The 20,372-nt window shown below is 41.9% G+C and overlaps 1 protein-coding gene across 1 annotated transcript in view; it reads left to right on the top strand.

Annotated features, from left to right (window-relative positions):
* The first annotated feature begins 8,128 nt into the window (after positions 1–8,128).
* The window catches only part of COL1A2 (collagen type I alpha 2 chain), a 50,916-nt gene continuing 38,672 nt past the window's right edge, over positions 8,129–20,372 (top strand). Inside the window, exons 1-8 of the mRNA XM_027829846.3 lie at positions 8,129–8,392; positions 11,151–11,158; positions 11,803–11,820; positions 12,511–12,546; positions 14,406–14,489; positions 16,364–16,420; positions 19,982–20,026; positions 20,136–20,189. Coding sequence (XP_027685647.1) covers positions 8,323–8,392; positions 11,151–11,158; positions 11,803–11,820; positions 12,511–12,546; positions 14,406–14,489; positions 16,364–16,420; positions 19,982–20,026; positions 20,136–20,189 — 372 coding nt within the window. The 5' untranslated portion in view covers positions 8,129–8,322. The remainder of the gene's footprint in view (positions 8,393–11,150; positions 11,159–11,802; positions 11,821–12,510; positions 12,547–14,405; positions 14,490–16,363; positions 16,421–19,981; positions 20,027–20,135; positions 20,190–20,372) is intronic.

Genomic DNA, 20,372 nt, shown 5'->3' with positions numbered 1-20,372 from the left:
AAAAATTTGGCTGCACGGTGAAAAATAACTGCTGATTACTGGTAAAGAACCAACCAGTAATTTCTAAAGCAAAATGGATACTGCCATCTAAAACCTAAATTATTAAAATATTAACAATTGCCGTTTTCCATATCTCTGTACAAAATCCTATTTGCAAAACTCAAAACAATTTCTAGTCATAATAAAGAGAACATAACTGGCTATTTAGAAAAAAATCTTCTCTGTATCAATTAGTGAGCACCTTCCTTTGGATATGGATCCTTCATATTTGGATCCTATTTGGTATGCACATCTACTGTCTAACATAGCCAGCTGTACAGGTAAAGACATGCTGCATACTGCACATGTCATATAAAACAAGACAGAGGGTTTCTTATAGAAAGCAAATTAAAGTGAATTGAGCTTCTGAAGTGACTGAATTCCTGCAGGCAATGGGTAAAATTTTCAAAAGTGCTTAAGTCTCATGTTTAAAAGAGACTTAGGCACCTAAATCTCACCAGTGAGACTTAGGTTCCTACATTACTTTGACACTTTTGAAAATTTTACCCAATGAGAAAGTGCTTTCATTTTGGGTCTGCTTTAATAAAAATTCCATGGCTACTGAATGCATACGGAATGTTTTGCTCCTCTCTTCACTGAAACTAATGAAGGGAGATGTCTCTGTTATTAATATCTTCACTGTTGCAAGGAAGGAGAAATAAAAAGAACTGAGGAAATTAAATTACAAAGTAAAATACAGAAAATTATGTAGGGAAGCTGAAATATGGCACCTAGACTTGTCAGTGACAATCTTATCATGTAGTGGGCCAAGTTGATCTCTGATGTAACTTCACTGAAGTTATACCAAGAATGAATTTGACCTGATCTCCCTTGAGAAACATGCAATGTTTATAAAGGATAAAGTTGTTCATGGATGCCCTTGCATGGATGCACAGTGAGGAGGAAAGGCCCTTCATTCTGCATGCCCCATACAAGATCTAGGCAATTGCAGTCCTCACTACTCTCCCAGGGGCAGGGAGGGAGGGACTTGGAGAAGACAAGGCCTTGGCTCTTGCAGCACAATTATTTACAGAATGAGACCAGTGAAGCACAGGAAGTCAGTTGTCCCCCACCGAAAGGGTGCAATAGTGGGCCTGCCAACTGTTTCCTCCCCACAAATGAGGTGCTGGAGATCATGTCCCAGTTACTTCCGATACTCTGATATTAAATCCACTGCTGATTATTTAAGCTAGCAACCAATAGCAATCAGTTCCCAGCTAGCTCAGGAAATAAATGTGTTTTTGTATTGAGTCCTAAAGGGCCAATTTTGACTTTTCCATTGCAAATGAGTACTAGAGTTGAATTGCCCTCCTCCAAGAAGGTCTTGTTGTCCCCAAATAGCTCAGTCCTGGCAACAGACAGCAAGGACCTCCTACTGACTTCAGTGAGAGGTGAATTGGACTCCAAGAACATTCCAACCAGTCCTAAAGTCCATCTCTGTATATAGGGGTGGTGGTTTCAGAGACGTAGACTCTTTCTTCTCAGCATACTATAGCTCTGTAATGGTATATTTTCTAGGAAGAAAGGATTTGCCATACTGGATTAAACTACTGGACTGGACAACTATTTCAAATTGAAGTAGAAATTCAGTAAAGGCCTGAGGATTAGCTTATAGTTCTTTGAAGAAATAAGTAGGGAAAATTACTCTTTCCATGAGTGAATCCTCCCACTGGAATTTATTGCAGAGAACTCCATCTTTCTGACCATTTACATGAGCTTTTTTAATAGATATGCTACAGGATAGAAAATTATAAGAAATAAATCTCATTTGGTTTCCTTTGGAAGCTCCTATCTTTCTAAGCTAGCTTTTGTAGCAGAGTTGTCAGGGGATATTTTGTATTATTAGCAATTTCAGTTTCAATTTTGCCTAAGGCATTGCTGGCTACAGTGTTTTTAGACAAGATAATTTCTTCAAATGCTGAATAAGATGTAATGCAAAAATGAACCCCTACAGTGGGGTGGTTGATACTATATTTGTTTCCATTTTCTTTTCTTCCTTTTTTTTTTTTTGGTTCGGGCTGGTTGGTCAAGACATTTCTGTTATACTAAAGGCTGCAAGGGATGTCATGTTACTCTTTCCAATGAATTTCAATGTGCCTATGCTAGCAAAAGTGTTTACAAAATAAGAACTTTTCAATAGCCATTATTTTCTGCCAGAAATGCATATAATTTTCCACTTCACAGTGTGCTTCCAAAAGGAGAGAGAATTCACTAAAGACCCAGTGTTCTTCGGAAACACTTTGATCTTTCCAAGCATCCGAGATGGCCTTAGCATTCTTGAGTAGACTTGCTAAGCAACGTTTGCCATCTTCTCCTGAGCATACCTAAATGCTGTATGCCATGATCAATATGAATGAGACCATCCTGAAGACTTTGGGGGAGGAGGATCAGATTCTTGTTTAAGGAGAATAAGAATGATGATTCTTTCAGACACACCCTAAAATGAATGAATTTTTATTAACTTAGAATATGTGTGTGGTGGAAGAGAAGAAGAGATCTCTCTAACCCTTCTCCCCTTTCACCAGCCCAAGAAAGAAAACAGCTGGAGATTAAATTTAGAAAAGAACAGAAAGCCGAGCTTCTCCCTTACATGTCTACCTCCCCCAAATCAGGATCGCCCAGGACTTCACAGGCCCCAAAGGTCAGCTCTGAGTCTGAGAATACCATTCAGAATGTGCTATTACTCACTATAGCCTAGATTGTGCCTGGCTGATGTGTGGATGCACAAGGAGGGACCGAAATCTGAAGTCTTACCTCTGTTCCCTACTCCCTCTGTGCAGCTGCCAGGTACAGTCAATCTCTGTCCAGAAAGAAGCACAGGAAATACTTCCACCTAATCACCTAGAAGGGCTCCAAGTCACCCTAAAGGGAGTAGAGAAGAGGTGATTTCTTTGTCCAGGACCCACAAACTGGCCAGCAGAACAGGCCAGGCACAAAGGGTCCAAGTGCGAGTGGCCCCAGCATGGCTGCAGAGAGAGGAGAAAAAAGTTTTTCTCCTACACACATACAAGGCAGATTTTTTATCCTACATTGAGCTCCAATGGAACTACTTCAGATTACACTGGTGCAATAAAGAGCTTCCTCCTTGGCTGTAGTTTTTCCAAACCTGCTATGGGTCTGATGGAGAAATCCACCAGGGAGTAGGGAAACGCTATGCTGATTGGTTGCCCTTCCTCCTAGGGAAGGACAACCAATCAGAGCTACTACACTTGCTGAAGGACCACTTCCTTCCTCAGCTCATGTAAGAGGTTTCTCCATTTCCCTCTGCTCTGTATGCAAAGGACTGGAGCACTCCTGTCTCACACCCTGAGAGCTGTTGCTCCCTGCTGACTTTACAGCTCACGTGAGGTGATGAAGCACTGGCAATGATGTCATTCCCGCTCCTTCCCCCTGCATCCCCACTCAGATCTGAAAGAGTGGGAGGTGAAAAATCCCTGTCACCAAAGCAAGGACAGGCTGGTGTAGATGTCTTTTGAATGGTGATGGAAATGGGCCCGTGAACCTTCCCCCACACCATGGAGGAACCTCTGCAAATCAGACAATAATTTATATAAATATAGATTCTGCTTTTCTTTACCCCACAAGATGCTGGCCGATATGGAATTTGGCATTTTAATCCCAATCCTGCAAGCTGCTCCATGTCACTGGACTTCTGCACCAGCACAGAACCCCATGTTGGATGTGTCCTCCTAGGCCTTTAATACACTAGACAGGCCACCTTTATTTGAAATAATTCAAATGGATTAGAAATTACTTCATTTGAACAGATTCAACCCACCTGTTCAGTGTATAGTGATTTATGCTCCCACTGAAGTCATTTAGAGTCAAAATTATATTTTTAATGTTAAGAAAAATTCTGTCCCTTGGGTCTTCTTTCATGCCTTGTTTTTCAACTTCTTTGTGTAAGTGGGGGAATAGTCCCGCTATTGTGGGAAACTTTCCTGGCTTCTGCACTACCCCAGTGAAGTGGGCTAGCGAAAGGATCTGAGTCCTCGCTCCCACTTCCTTTACCCAGTGGCCTCCCTGCCCTTGAGGACTCCCCTTCCACTCTCCTGTCTGGCAGAGTCCTCGTAACCCCAACAAGGCTGGGCCCAGGATTCCTGGGGGGGCTCGACCCCCAACCCTGCTGTGGTTACCTAGGACAGGGGCTAGGGTGTCCCCACTCCGGGGTACTCTTTCTGCACTGGGCACTTCTCTGACTCACTGACCATTATATACAAGTTAAAGCAAATGCAAGTTATTTAATCAACAATTAATTTTAAAAAGAATAAGGAATAATGGGAAAGGTTAAAGGAAACACATCAACCCGCTCTGTGGCAGGGAACATCACAAACAGTGTCTCTGGAATGTCAGGGCAGTTCACAGTCTGTTCCTTGTAAGTTCCAGGCCTTCTTCTCAGGCCCTGGCTTTGCTGCAGGGATGCTGTGGGTTGGACACTTGCTCTGGTGGTGGCCACACGCTCTCAGGCTCTAAGTGGTAGGACCCTTCTTCCCAGTGTTGCCCCCGCCCTCTCGGGGTTAGGATCCAAGCCTGGCCTGCAGAGCCTCTTGGCTGAGGCGTCTCCCTGTGCTGGGCCCACTGCCCAGAGTCCCCCTCGGTCTCCCCAGCTGCTCACCACACCCAGCTCCAGACTGCTCTAGCCCCAGCTGCACCACTCTGTCTCTGCACTGCTGCTGCTGCTCTGCCTCCAGCTCCCTGGGCTGCTTCTTTGGCCCCTCTGGCTCTGGTTGCTGCAGCTCTGCTCCCAGGACAGGTCTGCTCTGCAGGCTACTTCTGTGACTCTGCTCCCAGCACTGACCTGCTTCCTGGGCTGCTTTTCTGGCCCCTCTGGCCTTGGGGTCTGCTCCCAGCACAGGGTCTGCTCTCTCTGGGCTGCTTTTCTGGTCCCTCTGGATCTGAAACAGCTCTGCTCCACAGCTCAGCTTGGGACCCTGCTTTCTCCTTAGCTCGGCCCCCACTCTGTCTGACCCAGGCAAATCCAGCTCACACAGAAGACGGGACCTCCCTGGCCTCCCTGATTAGCCTGCCCGCCCTGTCATTCAGGCTGACCTGGAGCATTGGCCTCTCCCCATTGTTCCTAGGGACTGTCAGTCTCAGGGTCCTGGTTTCCCATAGACCCTTCTCCCTTTTAGTACTGGGAGCAAGCAACTAAAACACCCCCACTGAATGTTAGTAAACGGGGCAACAGTCCCCTTACATTAGACCCAGTGGAGTCACTTTGGATTTACCCTGGTGTACCTGAGAGTAAAATTTAAATATAATGGGATGAAATATGTTAGCTAGGTTCTCTTTTTTTGTCATATGGTGTTTCAGTCACTATCACACACATGAAATACACAGACTGCAGATAGCATTTAAGGTTTTATGCTAAATATTTTTGTTTTATTACTGTATTATATTCTGTTTGTCTGGTATAGGTGCTGGAAGGAGGAGTGTTGGGGGCTTGAAGTGTATCCCATCATCTAGGGTTTACACTTTTATTAAAAAGATCTCAGCACCTCCTCCAGTACTAATTTTTCCAGCAGCCCTGCTGTTGTGTGGTAGGGTGTATTTTGTCAAATCAATTTCAAGCTAGCCTTTAGCCAGAATAGGTATAATTAGATGTTTTAGGTAAGAGAATGAAGGTTTGTTTGTGATGGATATTTTTAGCGGCACTGTTCTTCTTTGTTAGAACAAGTCCCATACCAGAACTGAGTATTGGTCTGCCTATAACACACGTCCACAGCGATGAGCCAGGGGTCACTAATTTCTCCTTTGATCGGTTCTGGTAACGCTACCGGCATCGAGCACTTCAAATAAAACAACGTGGCGTTAGCGGCTGAGTCAGCGTGGCGTGCCCGTTACACTTCCCATGCTGCTGGGTCCAGTACAAAGCCAGGTGCTTTCTGCCAGTGTCCAGTGCCTGCAGCAGCTCCCATTTTCCCACTACCCGGCACCTGGCCGAACCCAGTGGCGCTTCAATATACACCTAAAATCTGACCGGAAACATTTCAGCAAGGGAAGGAAAACAAGAGCTCAAAGTGCAGCCGTGCCTCTCCAGTGCGCTGAGTTAGCATCTCCCAAAACCAGCCGTTTCCCTCTGCCCTGGGCTCCGCTGAGCTGCCTTCCCCGGGAGTCGCCGCTGCCCTGCCCCATGCACACGGCAGCCTTTTGGAAAAGCGGGGACCTGTTGCTGCTAGTTCGTGTGTCTGAGCAGGAATGTCTCTGCCTTGCAACAAACAAACAAACACAAAAAGCAGGGCGGGGGGGGAAAGAAGTTGTGAGCAACTGCAGCCCGCAGGCCCCTTTCTCGCCCCTTCCGCTGCTGAGAGCTGGGGCAGGCCTGGATCCCAACCCCCCGAGGCGAGTTGCCTTTGCAATTAACCGCGTCTCTTCTGCTCTTGGCTCCTTTTAATGCAGCTTCGGGTTTTGAGGAAGGGAAGCAACTTACGGGAGGGGGGTTGGGAACTGCTCCGCGGGAGGCAGCTCGGGCTGCACCCTGCGCTACCTGCAGCTGTCTCAGGCCAGGGCAGCGCGGGCAGGCAGAGCTGTTGGAAACCCACTCTTGGCGCTTGGGGATGACCACGTCAGCTTCCCTGTCAGCCACCGCAAATCGCAGCGAGCGGGGCCGCCTGCTGCAGGGGAAGAGGCAAGCGAGCCGGGGGATGCGGATGCTGGAGGCGGATTTAACCCCCAGTACCTCTGGCTGAGGCCGTGGCGTAGGAAATCTGGCACTGCACGAGACTGGCACTGGGGAAAGCGCATCTCCTAGCGTCCCGCGCCCTGCTTGTGTCTTGCCCTGGGAACCAGCCAGAGCCCTGAAGCTGGCAGGGGTGGAAAGGAAGGGGGGGGACTAGGCGGTGAGGGAGCAGGTATGTCAGGGACCCAGGCTCAGGGCGCTTAATTGAAACGGGTTGTAAATATGTGACATCTTTGATCAGTTGGATTTCTGTCCCAGATGAATGGGGGCACATAGGGCTTTGGGGTGGGGGGGAAGGGGGAGCCAGGTAGCACAGACAGGAACGACGGAGCACGATAGATAGATAGATAGATAGATACTCTGTTAATATCGGTAACATCGATGTAGCTCGCTCCGGAAGACGTTAAGAGCTGCCTTTTGCTGGCTAGGCGCTGCTAACGAACCGCTCGGACCATTGCTCAGACTGTGTTTCTTTGCTAACCACTCAGACAACTGTGCACCCACGCAAACTCCCACTCCTCTCCGTGCTCTCCGGGGGGCTGAGGGTGGCACAGAGATTGTCAGCAGGGTGGGAATTTGGCAGGACCCGTTACTGAACCCTGCCTGTCCCGCTGCAAAAACCGAGGGAGGAGAACACACTGGAAGCCGAGTCCTGGCTGGCGTTACCGCCCGGGACAGAAGCAGGCTCATCTGGAAATGAATTCTGCTTTGAACAGATGCAGGCGAGGTGCTGCTGGGGCTTTGTGCCACCCTGTGCGAGGCGGCAGGAAGCAGGGCACCTACCCCAGTGCTTTATTGATGGGGGGGGGGGCTGGCTTCAGGCGTCGGATCAGGGGTCTGATGTGCAGTAGTGCGGGGACGCATGGGGATCTGGATCTGATGGGGTCGGTAGGAGGGTTTGGCTTGTGCTGCTACAGTGTGGGAGCCTGGGGAGCAAACCCACACCAGGCTCCAGCCCGATCCAGCGTTCCCCCGTCGCCCTCTTTGCTTCCTCCTTCCCCACCCACCTTGAGCCGGGCAGGGCGCGAGGTATCGCAGGACCTGGACAGCTCCTGCTTTGAAAGCAGCTTCCCGGCGGCGGCTCGAAAGCTCCCGAGCAGGCTGGCAGCTCCCAGCCGCCCCCCTCCCCCCCGCACCTCCCACCCCAACGGGGAAGCCAAACCAGACAGCGAGTCAGATTTTCCTTTTTAAAGCCTCAAAGTGGCCACGTCCTCACGAAGAATGGAACCAATTTGCCCCCCCCCCCTCACGCGCACCCCCTCCAGCCCTCTGCCCCGCCCTCGCTCCGGCCTCCCCAGCTGCAGCCAAAGCTGCCGGGGCAGGTCGGAGATAAGGAGCACGTGACGGCCTGGGAGCCTCGCAGGGCCCCCAGGGCTGCTGCTCCGCCATTGGCTGCGAGGCGTTCGGGGACCCGCCAGCCCAGGGAACCTCCTGCCGTATAAATACGGCCGAGCGGGGCTTTATTATTTTAGCATCCCGGGCAGCAGGTTTCTGCTAAGTTTGGAGTTACTCGCCACGACTGTATGCCTGCGTCCCATAGGTAATATCTAACCACCGACCAGGGGCTCTGCAACACAAGGAGTCTGCATGTCTAGCAACTAGACATGCTCAGCTTTGTGGATACACGGATTTTGTTGCTGCTCGCAGTAACTTCATACCTAGCAACATGTCAATGTAAGTGCTTTCAGCTTGTTTGCGGTGTGGGGAGGTCTCTTTTGAGGGGGAAGCGGTGTCCTTAGACTCCCCACTCTCCCTAGACTTCTTGTCCTTTGAGGGTGAGGAGCAGGGGGGTCTGTCAGTGTGGAGCTATACAGCCTGCATCTAATGTCATTGCCACTGAGCCAGTGCAGATTGTCCGCCCAGTTCGGATTTTCACTTTTTTTTAAAAAAAAAACCACCAAAAAACACCCCGCTCTTTTTCTGTCTGAGGATGGCAGGAGGCCAAGGAATCCGCACGCTCCCTCTTTCTCCTTAAGGAAGATGGTGTTTTCCAAAGGTGAATGGAAAGTCTTCATTTGTGAGCAGATGTTTCAACTCCTAGCAGAGGGATATTTATAGGAGGCAGAGCAATCCTCCTAGCTGCACTAAAATTATACTTGTGTAGCACTTCAGACTAACTTTTTAAAAGGTCCGTGAGGGGGAGGGCTTTGAAAGCAACAGCTTACCCTCTCCTTGCAAGAACAGTAACGTTAGGGCGTTGTACAGCTTTGTCTGGGCGGCTGCTGCTGGCTTCTGCCCAAGTGGCGCCCTCTGGAGGGAGGAAACGAGTAGTGCAGGGGACCCCGTCTCAAAGTCTGTGGAGTCGGGATGGATTTACTCTGGAAAAGAATGGAGAGTGTCTCAGTTTATTAGATCCAGCTTCAAAAGGAGAAGTTATTAAAGTTCAGATCTCTCGGGGGTTGGCTGGTTGTTTTCTAGAAAATTTAAAATCGTACCTTTGGAGAAAGAAAGAAAACACTTTGTCGGATTTTTTTTTCCTAACATGTGAAAAAATAATGTTTCTTGAGCTAGTCTGTAAAAAGTGAAGTAATATGCCGAGTATTGCCTTATGGAGACGCTGAGCTCTTCTCTCGCACGCTCACTTAACTCAGGAATAGTGCCCCCTTCTGGTAAACTTTAAAACCAGACTTTAGAGGTCTTAACAAGTCTTGCCTCTTAACTGAATGAGAAATTCAAGAGTCCCTTTGCTTTAATGCAACGTTTGAAATTCATTTGCACATCGAACACTTGTTCCTTTACATGAATTTCTATAAAAATGAGCTGCGCGTAGAGCCCATGTGGAAGCATCTCTAGACAAATGATCTAACTGGCTAAATACATCTGTGCCAGCTGTATTCCTTCAAATGGCACAGGGATGCCATAAGTAAGCTTTTGAACACAATATTCCCATAAATTTCCCCATAAATATCCAATATGTTACACACAAGCAAACTCTGTTCGTTCTACAGATGATGCTTTTACTCAATGACATCCTTTCTGATAGTTGGTTGATCTGTCAAGAGCATTAAGTCAGCAATGACTTTACGATGCTGACCAGTGTTGAATAACTGATTGTCCAGAGCACAGAAAAGGACCTAAAGATGTAAAAAGTTATCACTGTAATATCTTTACGACCATACTGGCTTCCTCTCTTCCACTATCTACTTATTATCAGTTTGACCCTCACAACTCCCTGGCTGAGGCTAAACATAGACATTTTTCTCCCTCTGGTGGTAAGAAGAAATAGTAACACATTTTGCAATTCCAGTAACATTCTAAGAGAGGCAGAGACCTTCCAAAAATGAAGGGGATTCATGGGGGAATTCCATCATGTCAGTCAACTCTAAACTTAAGAACATATGACCTTTTCCAAAAGGATAATAAGGAGAGAATTTAACCTGAAATAATTATCATTTAACACCCAAAGTTTTACATTTTTATATTAAACTGCTTAGATAACTAGAATTCAGTTTGGTATTTGGGAGCACACCAAACTGATGTTTTAATAATATGTTTTACAAATCAATATTCTGTATATTGGATTATACCAGTCATCTTTCTGTTAAACTGTACCAACCACTGGCACTGGTCTTGATCATAATAAATTGCCAGACTGAAAATTTAAAAGACGCACACTCAAGTTTTAAACGTATCTATTCAGTGTGGTCGAAATATAGTGTAAAGAACAGATTAACTTGCTCAATTTTGAGCCAGAATAGACATGTTTTGACTAAATTGCTTGCAGTCTGCAAAAATTAAATAAAATGAGAAAAACATAATTTTATAGATTTTTCATTTGGGAGATTCAAAGCACTAAAAAGCACCCTTGAACAATTTGTTATGTAGTATTAAATAACAAAAGTGTCCATAAAGAAAGTTATTTGTCATTTGATGGCTAATCTAATTACTTTCCTATACAATGTATCTGTAGTCATTGTGTTTAGAATTCTGCTATCAGAAATATTGATGAGTTGAAGTAGGCCCCTCCCCCAACTTCATAAAAATGAGCTTGGAGCCATTTACAAAATGGAAAATTATTCCTTTCAATCAAAATCTTTACATGCATCAGTGTTGCTGGATTTGTCCCCCTGTCTGTCTCTATGTCTCACGTGCGCGCGCTCCTCTCCTTCTCCTTCTCCTTCCCCCCCCCCCCCCCCCCCCCCCCCCCCCCCCAGGCCCAGTCGTTTTTTTTGATAGGAGATTTTCCTGAGAAAGCGCTGCAGGATCAGGTCCACATAGTACATCCAAGTCTTACAATATAAAATGTAGTTCTGTATTTAATTTCCTTAGTCAATCTGTTTCTCCACATAAAATCTCAGTAATTACTACTGTAAACTAACATTTTAATAATCTTAATTAAATGTTGGGGTATTTTACAAGCATTGAAATTTAAGCTTTTTAAAGCTATTGTAACCTACAATCTATTTTTTCTTCTTTTTCCTTCTTTTTCCAGCAAATGAGGTCAGTATAATTTCATTCAATATACAATATTCACCCTTAACTAACAAGCTAGGCACCTTTTTTCTTCAGAATTGGCATTCACTTACCTTAATCCCCAAGATGATCATGGAAAAGCTAGCAATCGTTAAGTGCTATAGGGACTGTCTAGAAATGTGCCCACCCCAATTTCCAAATGGGCAGGGCTTTTTTAAGAGACTGCCTTCGTAGGTGAAAATAATATAAAGAGGAAATAACATAGCTGCGACATTTGGATATTATACATGGCCCTTGGGTTGGAGATTATTATACTTTAAAGCTTAAGTATCTCTATAAACGTTGTTTAATCAAAAGGATTATGAATGAATTCAGGTGTGCTTTTATTTATACCTTGTTTGCATGCTGTGGTAAATATAAACTAGCCCATTTTATATGTAAGTTTTTAACAGATAGCTGTATGCATTAATAATCTAACATAATGTGTACAATATACATAATTTCTCCTAGATTTTATAGCAATTTCACAAATACAGATTTTTGAGCAATTACAAAATATAGAACTTGATTTAAGAGGCTGAATCTCTGTGTTTGTATATTATAGTAATTTAATAGGGTTTGCGATAGAACTGTTATTAATTTCAGTTTTGTTATAATTCATTCCTTTTTAGGCAACTGCAGGGCGGAGGGTAAGCATTGTTATTATTATTTATTATTGTTTGTTTAAGAATTTTGATGAAATTTTCACAGACAAACTAATATTTTGTTGGATATAGGTTGAAAGGAAACATATTTAATCTGTCTTTCAGACACTTGACCAATTTAGCACTTAAATTATTAGACAGTAAAAAGAAGAAAACAGCTGTTGGGCTATATTTACACTAGTGAAAACATAGATTCTGGATTTACACTGGTTTACCTGAGAGAAGAATTGTGAACACAGAGAACTAAGTTATATTCTTGAGAACATTTCAGAAAGCAATTGATGACAAATACACATTTTACACAACAGTGACACCTATTCAGGTCTATAATGATGGAGAAAATACATATTGTTTTTAGAAATAAATAACATATTAGTGCTAATTATTCAGTGTGGAGTAAAACAAAAATAAACTTTACATGGATGTGTTTCCACAGACTATTCTGTGCTTATCTAACTAAAATATTGTTATAGTCTACTCCTCCTTCTTAATAAGTTATAGGGAAAAGATCAGTTATATCTATCAAAGTAACTATAAGTGGCATATATAATATAGTAGTTTTGTCACACTTTCACATATTGATTATTCTAAACAATGCAATTTGTTTATATGTGTTCATATATTTTGCTGGAGGACTGCATGGCAAATTACATTGTTTTCTTTTTCTTTCTGCAGGGTCCCAGAGGAGACAGAGGGCCACCAGGAGAAAGGGTAAGGAACCATGATTGTTGTTCAACTATTTATGTTAGAACAATTGTCTTTGGAGGAACAATAGGAAAGAACCAACCACATTAAAGCACAAGTAAGGAAATAAATTCACTTGTGAGAGTTTTGTGTACACACTTTTATAAAAGGTAAATTACATGGCACACCAAATTCTGCCCCAAGTGACATTTGTGCAGCCCGGTTAAGGTGCTGGGGCTGCCCAGGTGTGAGTTCAGAACTTGGCCTAGTACCTTTGGTCAATAGTCTGAAGAATAATTTCCAACTGTACACAGTGGAGGCCGGTGACATGAAAGTGGAGAAAAAAAGCTGACGCGGAAAGGTGCAGATTCAGAGCTGGTTCAAAGCATTGGGTAAAGATAAAACTATGCAAAACACTAAGCAAAATAGACAAAGCCTGCCCTGAGAAGCTTTTACTTATCGTAAATCAAATATACGTGGTGAAAAAACTTTTGTAGGCAAATGTATATTGTGTATATTCTACTGGTCAATGAGAAGGAGGTATTCATTCGTGGATTTTGTTTATATAACTGTAAGTGAAGATAGTTACATATCTAATTACAACTTTTACATATTCCTATTATTTACATCCATTTTCTTTTTCTTGCTTGCTTTGGTGTCACGCAGCGGTTTTTTTGGGAGGCATATTTTTTATCTTCACAAGGTGCAGTAGTGATGGCTGTGGTTTTGCATCATTTTATATCATGGAAATGCCATGATATGGTGCATATTTTGTGTAATGATCACTTACAAGCTTTAACACCCACACTGTAAACCATTAAGAAGAATACATATATTTGTGGCTGTATATTTGCTTTACACTATTTACTTCTATCTAAATCCATTTAAGAATTATTTTCCGTATTGTAACAATATATAGTAGTGTGTGTGCGTGTGTACAGTGGTCCCAGTCTTGCTCCAGCTGAAGTCAATGGGAGTTTTACCACGGATTTCATTTGGAGAACAGTTTGGGCCCAAAATACAGAGTAAACTAAATGCTGTCCTCAATCACACCTGTAACTGAAGGCACAATGTAGCGGGGCTGCATGGGTGTAACTGAGGATAGATTTGGCTCACAATTTGGTTGTGTATATGCAGTTTCAAGCAATTATAGCAAATGAAGAGTATCGTCAATTGTGGTAGAGGGACAGAACAGAAAATCTTTACAGCACTGTTTTGCTTCTGTCATCAGATTTGTAACTATATTGGGCCAGATCCACTGCTCATGTAAATTGGTCTCATTGCATTGAGTGTAATGAAGCTATGCTGATTTACACCAGTGGAGGGTTCTGCCCAGCAGGCCTCAGCTGACTTCCCCCCAGTTTTCAGGGGCAATTTTGTACAGCCACTCATTTGTGCCCACAGTTGTTGCATGCCCAGTTATTTGTACCTGCAGAAGACTTAATTTGTGACATTTGGGCACAAAAATAACTATGCCAGTGTCAGCTGCCCATACTCACTTTGAATATCCCCTTAGTGCTACTTAGTGTGAATAAGTATGGCAGAATCGGGCCCTGTGTATGCAAATTGCAGGTACAAAATTTGACAGTACTTCAAAATTGAACACCCCAATTTAGCAGCCATTTTTGAGAGCATGGATCTAATAAAAGCTCCAAAGAGCCTATAATGCTCTAAAACATAGTAAACGTACTGTTATGGTGAAACAATATGGCAATGGAAGTTCAGACTGTGCTAACTTTTTAGAAGTTAACAGTCAGTGTTGAAGTTGCATATATGGGAATGTTGGAGAGTATGTCCTAGCTTCTTTCTTACCTATGATTTCACAAGTTCAGAATCTTCTTCAACTACTCATAACATTCACTTCATTTTCATCATTTTGACTCTAGGGTCTACCAGGTGTACCAGGCAGAGATGGTGAAGATGGTCCACCAGGGCCACCAGGCCCCCCTGGTCCTCCAGGTCTTGGCGGAGTAAGACATCCAAATTTTAATTACTGAAACTGATCATCCATGCATTGTAGCATCTGTTGATTAAATATACATCTATCAGAAAATAAAGGCATTTCACTTTAGAATAGGAGAAAACATTCTGTTGGACTTGGAATGGGATGGGATTCTTCATTCCATTTCACTGAAGGTGGGAGGAGGCATTGTTTCATGATCTCTGTGTATATAATGTCTTCTGCAGTTTCCACAGAATGCAGCCGATGAAGTGAGCTGTAGCTCACGAAAGCTTATGCTCAAATAAATTGGTTAGTCTCTAAGGTGCCACAAGTACTCCTTTTCTTTTTGCGAATACAGACTAACACGGCTGTTACTCTGAAACCTTTCAAGGGGTATATTTCCCATGATGAATTTGGGACCCATATAAATGTCAGTAGGGTGCGTAGCACATGCATGAAGGGGAGAATTAACTCCTTGATTCCCTAATGCTATTTTTTTTCTTGTCTGAACATCTCATATCTGTGCACCCATGACATATTTTTGTTATTCAGGAATTAACTTAAATGAAATCCATACTGATTAAGCACATGGGCAAACAAGACAGCACTTTTTGCTGTTGGCTTCACGTGAGGGGAAGTTAGTATTGAAACCAAGTGTAGAAATAATATAATATAATAATTTATATATAAATAAAATAAAAACATAGTAAATGTACTGTTATGGTGAAACAACATGGCAATGGAAGTTCAGACTGTGCTAACTTTTTAGAAGTTAACAGTCAGTGTTGAAGTTGCATATATGGGAATGTTGGAGAGTATGTCCTAGCTTCTTTCCTTTTCACTAGCTAATAAACTATATCTTTCTTCCCTCTGAATTTTTCAGTATGAACAATATCAGTGTCTCAGAGCTTAAATGGATTGTGTCTCCTCTACCCTTTTTGCAGAAACAATGTGTGCTTCGCTTGTTCTCAGAAGGCCTTGTTATGCCTGTTTAACCTTTTGAGTACCTACATTAAGTTCATAAGAGGCATAAGGTCTTAGAGATGACGTGTTAATGGGCAGGCACTATAAAACCCTGGGGCACCAGGGAGATTAACCCACTTTCATCTTCACTGGGAAAAGAAATGGGTTTGTTTGTTTGTTGTTTTTTGTTTTTTCCCTTTTAGCAGACATAAAACTGCTAAAAAATATTAAGTTAAAATTTTATTTTAAAATATTAAGTTAAAATTTTAAATATTACATTAAAATAATAGGAATTTAAAAGGAACCCAAAACATGAAAGGAATATTTTCTATTTCATCTTGGTTTAAGAGTTGGACAGAGCATTTTCTCTCTAAAGATTTCAGTAAGGAAAACATCTCCTTCTATAAAAATCTGAAAACTCATGAAGTCCACTATAGTCTTCTTGAGAATGTAGGGGCACTTCAGATCTTCTGAAAAGCTGCAGAGCCCTAGCTCACTTGCAGGTTCAAAGGGGTGGAGCATTAAGTCCAGCTGGTTGGTGCAATGATAAATGTACATAGCATCTCAAATTGAGACTTGTCCAAGATGATTTAGGTGATTTAAGAATATTTACCTCTTCTAAATGGGCATAAATTTTATGTTCTGAATTTTCAACTCATATTATCAGTCTCTCTCAGCTACTGTTGAACAAATGTTGCTGAGAGAGTTGTGTGAAATGGCATAACTATTACTAAGGAAAATTTAATTTTTTGAATAAACACAGATGCACTCAATAAATGTTGCCATTATTGTAGATTTTAAGGAAGTTAAAATAAACCATTATCCAGCAAATATAACAAAAATCAGGTAATCTGAGCATATAAAATAGATCTAAAAGACTGATAGTATTAATGAAGTTCTTATGTATAATATGAATTTCAAACATTTTCTCTCCTACAGAACTTCGCTGCTCAGTATGATCCATCTAAAGCAGCTGATTACGGCCAAGGACCCATGGTAGGCAACATTCTCCTTCATTCGACAGCTTGCATAATATGTTTATTAAATGTTTCATTTGGATCCTTACTACATATCTTACCTGCATCATAACTGACAACATAGTTTAAAATGGATGTGATGATCATATCATAGTCTGAGTCAATGTAAAGTTTTTGCTGCCCTGTTGATGTAGGACCATTGAAAATGTTTGCAGTGCATTCTTAGAGCTAGACCCTCTGCTGATGTATCTCTGTGTAGTTCCTTTGACATCAGTGGAGCTGTGCCGATATAGACCAACTGAGGATCTGACCCTTATTTTGTCAGGGAAGCTCATGGTCTGATCTTAGGTAATAGTTTCATTTTATTCACTATCCTTTTCCCCATAATGAAACATAAGAAAATTGTGTTTTGAGAATGAAGAAAGTTGACAGTGAAATTAATCTCAGTCATACCAAGATAGACCTGGTAAGAGCTACCTCAGCTAATTCATCTCAGCATCATTGATATGAGAAACTTGTGGGAGCAGGTTCTACCCCCACGACTGTATGACTCCGTTGACTTTATTGGGATTGCACAGGTTTAATAAGGGCATAATTTGGTCCCTGGATTCCATTTTGAGTCATCTACTTCGAATGCTTATCACATCAAAGAGTAATTAGGCAAAACAGACATATAAAATAGCTCTCACAATAAAGAGTGAATTGAGTAAAGATCAAATTGTATTTGATAAAAAACATATAGGCAAAGCCTATCCTGAGGGAGAGCCTTATCTACTTACTACTGCTAAATCTGTAGAAATGGATATTTTAGAAGTATATTTGCTTCTCCATTTGGATCATGTTGTATGTGTATGTGGATAGCAGGATATGGGCTAAATTCTGCCTTCAGTTAAATCTGTGTAACTCTATTGTAGTCAGAGGTGCAAATTAAGGTAGAATTTGTCTCTGTCTCCAAGAACAGTGACTACACACAATATCAAAGTTGTCAATGTAACTAAAATATAATCAGTGAGTTGAATTCTGCCCTATTTTACAGCTGTGCAACCCCCATTGAAGTTACTAGTGGGTGTATGGTTGTAATTCAGTGTAGAATTTGTCCCCAACTTGTTCAGCTAAACTGTTCAGTATCGGGGCTGATTGATTAGTGTTTCCTGAAAACAGCTTAGATATGAAACTTTCATAAAAAGATGTTGACACACCTGCGTGTCATAGCATTAATTACACTCATTCCCTCCATAACCAATACGTATCACTGTTGTTCAGATTTCTCAGCTATATATGAACTCTATTAATAGATCATAAAAATGTACTTTGACAGTGTATAGAGAAACAAGTAGCAGGGTGTCTCATAATGCTTCAGTGATAACTCTGGGGAGGGATAAAACAATTTGCAGCTGAACATCTAGATGGAGGCTGTCTCTGTCCCTGGGAGGAAGTGAGAAAATGTACATGAGGATTCATTCACCCTGTGACTGTCACTGTTGCAAAGGGCTAACAAAAGAATTTTCCACAAAGAGTGAACAAATAGAGTATATCACCCCCCCTACCAGCAACACTATTGGTGCTACATGGACAAAGATGAGCCTATGCCCCCTTGTTGTTTAATACTTTTTTTCTCCTGTGACAGCCCTAAATAAAAATGTAGCGCAGTGAAAATCAATCTGCATTCAAAGCTTTCCTTATCTTCAATGGGAGTTTTGAGTGCAGAAGCACTGAAAGATTGGACAGAATGGAATTTATACATATTCAAAATGAATCTGAGCTATGCCCGTGTTTACTGTACTCCTATCTCCCCCACATACCAATATATATACCAGTATATAACCAATCATGTGAGAGTAAATAACTATGGTCTCCATGAAAAGGTAACTATGGGTAAATGATGAATTTTTAATGGAAACCACTATATCTACAGATACTGCATGAGTAAATTCTGTTAGCATGAATGGGAATAATGCACCCATATGGCAAGAAGAATGGACTCCTTAATCATATCCAAAACTTGTGTGATTTCATAGTGAGAAATCTCTTAGATCTTGAATTTTAGCAAAATCTGCTTGTAGGAAATATTGTATCTTTATTTCTAACTGCCATAGAAAAAAAAAATAGGGAAAAAATGGGTGTATAATTCACCTTCATGCAAAGAGCCAGTGCAAGGCCCATGCATCACTCCAGTCCTACTTAGACCCTATTTTGAGAGTTTAAGCGAGACAAGTAGTACACAGGCCTTGTTCAGGGAGTCAACATAGCAGGAATTTTACTCCAAATCATTACATATTTTGGTAAACATATCACGTATTGTAAAATACAGTTTGTGCAGTCTCATCACCCACTAAGATTTCTCTCGATCCCATAGGGAAATGTCCTTCTTTCAGTAGGCATATGTTGCTTTCATTAGTTTTAATGAGGACTGTCCACATTTTTAAGAAACCCTAATTTTGCATAATCTGATGTACTGAAAAGCTGTTACATATTTTTTTCATCCTGTTCTCAGAAGATCTAAAAATGTTCCCAAATTCGTATTTTAGATTATTATAAGGTTAATACTTAATTATTTCAGTTATGACATAAAGCACTCTAGATCCTATAAAATATGAATTTGTATGTTGGAAGTTTAGATGGATGAGTTTTGGGGTGTCTTATTTGTTTGTTTCTGTGTTTGCTTTGTAATATATAAAACCATTGTTAACAGATTGCATGTTAGTCTATTAACAATCCTCTTTAAGGGCATAATTTGGCTTCATAATATCAGTTTAGCAGAATAAACTAGTAACACTTTATGGATTGCCTTGTGAAGTTCAAAAAATGCAAAATGGAGAATTTAAATGAAAATAATTTCTCTATATCTGGCAAAATATTACATATGCAATGTATACACAGAGTCACTTTCCAAAGTGGTACACTGACAGGGATTTTGCAGTATATAGTAATAGTAGCATATATAATCATTCATTATCTAGATTTTTTTTCTCTTATTGCCCTGCAATGATATCAGATTTCATTGTTCAATATCTCTTCCTTTCCTTTCAAGAGCCACTGACAAGGTCGAGAGACCCTAAAATGTAACTTTCTTTAACAAAGGCTTTTTTGTTGTTTATGACTGGGGGATGTGCATAGTAGTGTCATTATCCTTTCACACTGCCTGTTTGCTCACAAGAATAGTGCAGGCAAGCCAAGAGGAGGAATGACCGTGTACGAGGGCACTTATATCCTCACCTACAAGCCAAAAAGAAAGTAGGAAGTCTAATGACTTGTCAGCATTGGCAGTGTGCCTTTAATAGTTTCATTATATCACATATATACTGTGCTGAGTTGGTGGTAAGCTAATAGGCGAAGAAGAGTCAGGGGACTCCTAGGTTCTATTCCCAGCTCTGCCTTTGACTGGCTGTATGCTTGAGACAGATCACTTTAACCTCCTGTGCTTCAACTATTGCACAATGGCAGCTGTAATCCCTTCCTAAGACTTAATGAATTAATGTTTGTAACATATTTTGTGCTCCTCAAATGAAAGGTGCTAGATAATGGCCAAGTATTATTATTATTATTATGCTAACAGGATTTTTATATATTTTTTTTCTAGGGTATAATGGGACCCAGAGGCGCACCTGGAACAAGTGGACCCCCTGTAAGTATTCAGATTACAGCCATTGGGGTGGTGAGAAGGAGTGTATGCATATACAATATGAATAGTTTATTCTATAAGATGATATTAAAAAAACTTATTTTTTTTCTAGGGTGCTCAAGGTTTCCAAGGACCTGCTGGTGAACCTGGTGAACCTGGTCAAACAGTAAGTAGATTTTTTTTGCCCCTTACTGTTAATTTGAAGTGGATCTTAACTCTGAAATTTTTATATATGTGCATGTCCAGAGGAATTTGAATTTGTTTCCGTTTGCTCCTGTCACAGAGATAGGCATGAGCCATGAGGCTTAGACTTCCACAAGTCTAAAGTCCATAAACTACAAAATCAGCT

Source organism: Chelonia mydas, chromosome 2, assembly GCF_015237465.2.
Source record: "Chelonia mydas isolate rCheMyd1 chromosome 2, rCheMyd1.pri.v2, whole genome shotgun sequence".
In the NCBI taxonomy this organism is placed as follows: Eukaryota; Metazoa; Chordata; order Testudines; family Cheloniidae; genus Chelonia; species Chelonia mydas.
This window is presented reverse-complemented; position numbering and strand designations above follow the sequence as displayed.